The sequence below is a fragment of the Symsagittifera roscoffensis genome, unplaced genomic scaffold (genome assembly GCF_963678635.1).
Source record: "Symsagittifera roscoffensis unplaced genomic scaffold, txSymRosc1.1 SCAFFOLD_123, whole genome shotgun sequence".
In the NCBI taxonomy this organism is placed as follows: Eukaryota; Metazoa; Xenacoelomorpha; order Acoela; family Convolutidae; genus Symsagittifera; species Symsagittifera roscoffensis.
In genome coordinates, this window is record NW_026971479.1 from 83,107 (window position 1) to 85,893 (window position 2,787).

The 2,787-nt window shown below is 31.2% G+C and overlaps 1 protein-coding gene across 1 annotated transcript in view; it reads right to left on the minus strand.

The window, feature by feature from the left end:
* Positions 1-2,138: 2,138 nt before the first annotated feature.
* The window catches only part of LOC134856463 (trichohyalin-like), an 11,462-nt gene continuing 10,813 nt past the window's right edge, over positions 2,139-2,787 (minus strand). The window contains exon 27 of the mRNA XM_063872734.1: positions 2,139-2,521. Coding sequence (XP_063728804.1) covers positions 2,139-2,521 — 383 coding nt within the window. The remainder of the gene's footprint in view (positions 2,522-2,787) is intronic.

Here is a 2,787-nt window from a genome sequence, read left to right on the forward strand (position 1 = left end):
CATCTTGATATCTTGATATCTTGATATCTTGATATCTTGATATCTTGATATCTTGATATCTTAATTTCCTAATTTCCTAATTTCCTAATTGCCTAATTCCTAATTTCCTAATTTCCTAATTTCCTAATTTCCTAATTTTCTAATTTTCTAATATTTTAATATTTTAATATCCTAATATCCTAATATCCTAGTATCCTAATATCCTAATATCATCCTAATATCCTAATATCATCCTAATATCCTAATATCATCCTAATATACTAATATCATCCTAATATCCTAATATCATCCTAATATCCTAATATCATCCTAATATCCTAATATCATCCTAATATCCTAATATCATCTTTATATCCTAATATCATCTTTATATCCTTATATCCTAATATCCTAATATCCTAATATCCTAATATCCTAATATCCTAATATCCTAACATCCTAATACCCTTATACCTAATATCCTAATATCCTAATATCCATCATCCTAATATCTTACCTTATACCTAATATCCTAATATCCGAGTATCCGAATATCCGAATATCCGTTAATCCGAATATCCGAATATCCGAATATCCGAATATCCGAATATCCGAATATCCGAATATCCGAATATCCTAATATCCTAATATCCTAATATCTTAATATTTTAATATCTTAATATCTTAATATCTTAATATCTTAATATCTTAATATCTTAATCTTAATCTTAATCTTTATATCTTAATCTTAATCTTAATCTTAATCTTAACCTTAACATTAACCTTAACATTAACCTTGATTTTAACACTAACATTAATATCAACCTTGAGATTATCATACACAAAATTTAACAATATCATACATTGAAAACCTGATTCAGATAAAGAGACATTTGAAAAAAATCTTACCAGCTTGTTACAGTGAGCACTTAAAACTTTCACATAGGTTCTATGATTTGAATAGTCTACGGTAAGTTTATAAGTGCAGTTATACAGAAAAAGATAAATTCCAAGATATAGCTACGAATTTCAATGTTCCAGAGGCCTTCAATTTTGTTGAGAAATCGAAAAAGTGTTGTGGTTTTTCTTTCAACTTTTGTAAAGCAAAACATTAAGGTTTGGACAAGCAATTGACTCAACCAAAGCCAAGTTTAAGGCTACTACCCCGAAAAACACCTGAAAACAATTTTTTATGTTAGAATTGACTATCTGTTACATAGTTATATTACCTTTTTCTCCAGTTGATAAGGCGATCGGAAACCTCTGAATAGGATTCGTGGATTTATTAAAAGTACTATTCACACATCTAGCTGAAAATGACTTAGTTTTCTTCGATTTTGAAATCTGTTTTACCAAAAAAAATATTTTTTGCCTGTGAAAATTGCCTTGTTTGAACTTGCAGTTACTAATTGGGTATACTTGTTACGCATTTTTTTATTAAAACACACGTGTCTTTTTTGGAAAAACCAGTGCACAGTTTGAAATACTAGTCTAGTCCCTGAAAAAATGGTGCAGCATTCCAAAAAATAAGGCAAAAATTGAACTATGCCCTAAATTTTCAAACAAGGAATTTAAACACTGGAGCAATATCTTGTTTAGAACAAGTACAAGTAATTAAAGCATATTAGCCAAAAACTCACGAAAAATTTTTTTTTAACGAAAATTAGTGCTTCTTTCAAATTTTTCATATATGCTTCCTGGCAGTAAAGCAACAGAAAATAAAGCATTTCTGAATTTTTTTACCGCTTGATACTGTGTGTCTCGTTTTTGTTCACAATAGTTCACGATACATTGTTTAGATGTTGCTTATCTACTACAGAACGAACTATAAGAATTGCTAACTAAAGATGCAACAAAACCTGATTCATACTGGAATCACTTGTTCTCATTTTGGAACAAATTACCCCTGTTAATATCAGCACTCTTGCAATTATCAACAACACCATCATCATCGTCAACGCATCACCCTGAACAGCATCCTTTCCATGCATTAAACCGCATCCATCATCATCATCACACCATCATCATCACCATTACCATCAACATCGCTATCACTCTCACCATCATGGTCGCTATCACGATCACCACCATTATCGCTATCACCATCACTATGATTATCGCCATCATCATCCCCATCATTGTCGCCATCACCATCACCATCAAACGTCATTAATGCTATAACCATCATCATCATCCTCGGCATCACCATCATCAACAACATCATCAACATCGTCATCAACATCATCATCAACATCATCATCAACATCATCATTAACATCATCATTAACATCATCATTAACATCATCATTAACATCATCATTAACATCATCATCAACATCATCATTGACATCATCATCAACATCATCATCAGCATATTCATCAAGATCCTCATCAACATCATCATCAACATCATCATCAACATCATCATCAAGATCATCATCAACAACATCAACACTATCATCATCACTATCATCATTATCAACATCATCATCAACATCATCAACAACATCATCAACAACATCATCATCAACATCATCATCAACTACATCATCAACATCATCATCAACATCATCATCAACATCATCATCAACATCATCATCAACATCATCATCAACATCATCATCAACATCATCATCAACATCATCATCAACATCATCATCATCAACATCATCATCACATCATCATTAACATCATCATCAACCTCATCATCAACCTCATCATCAACCTCATCATCAACATCATCATCAACATCATCATCAACATCATCATCAACATCATCATCAACATCATCATCAACATCATCATCAA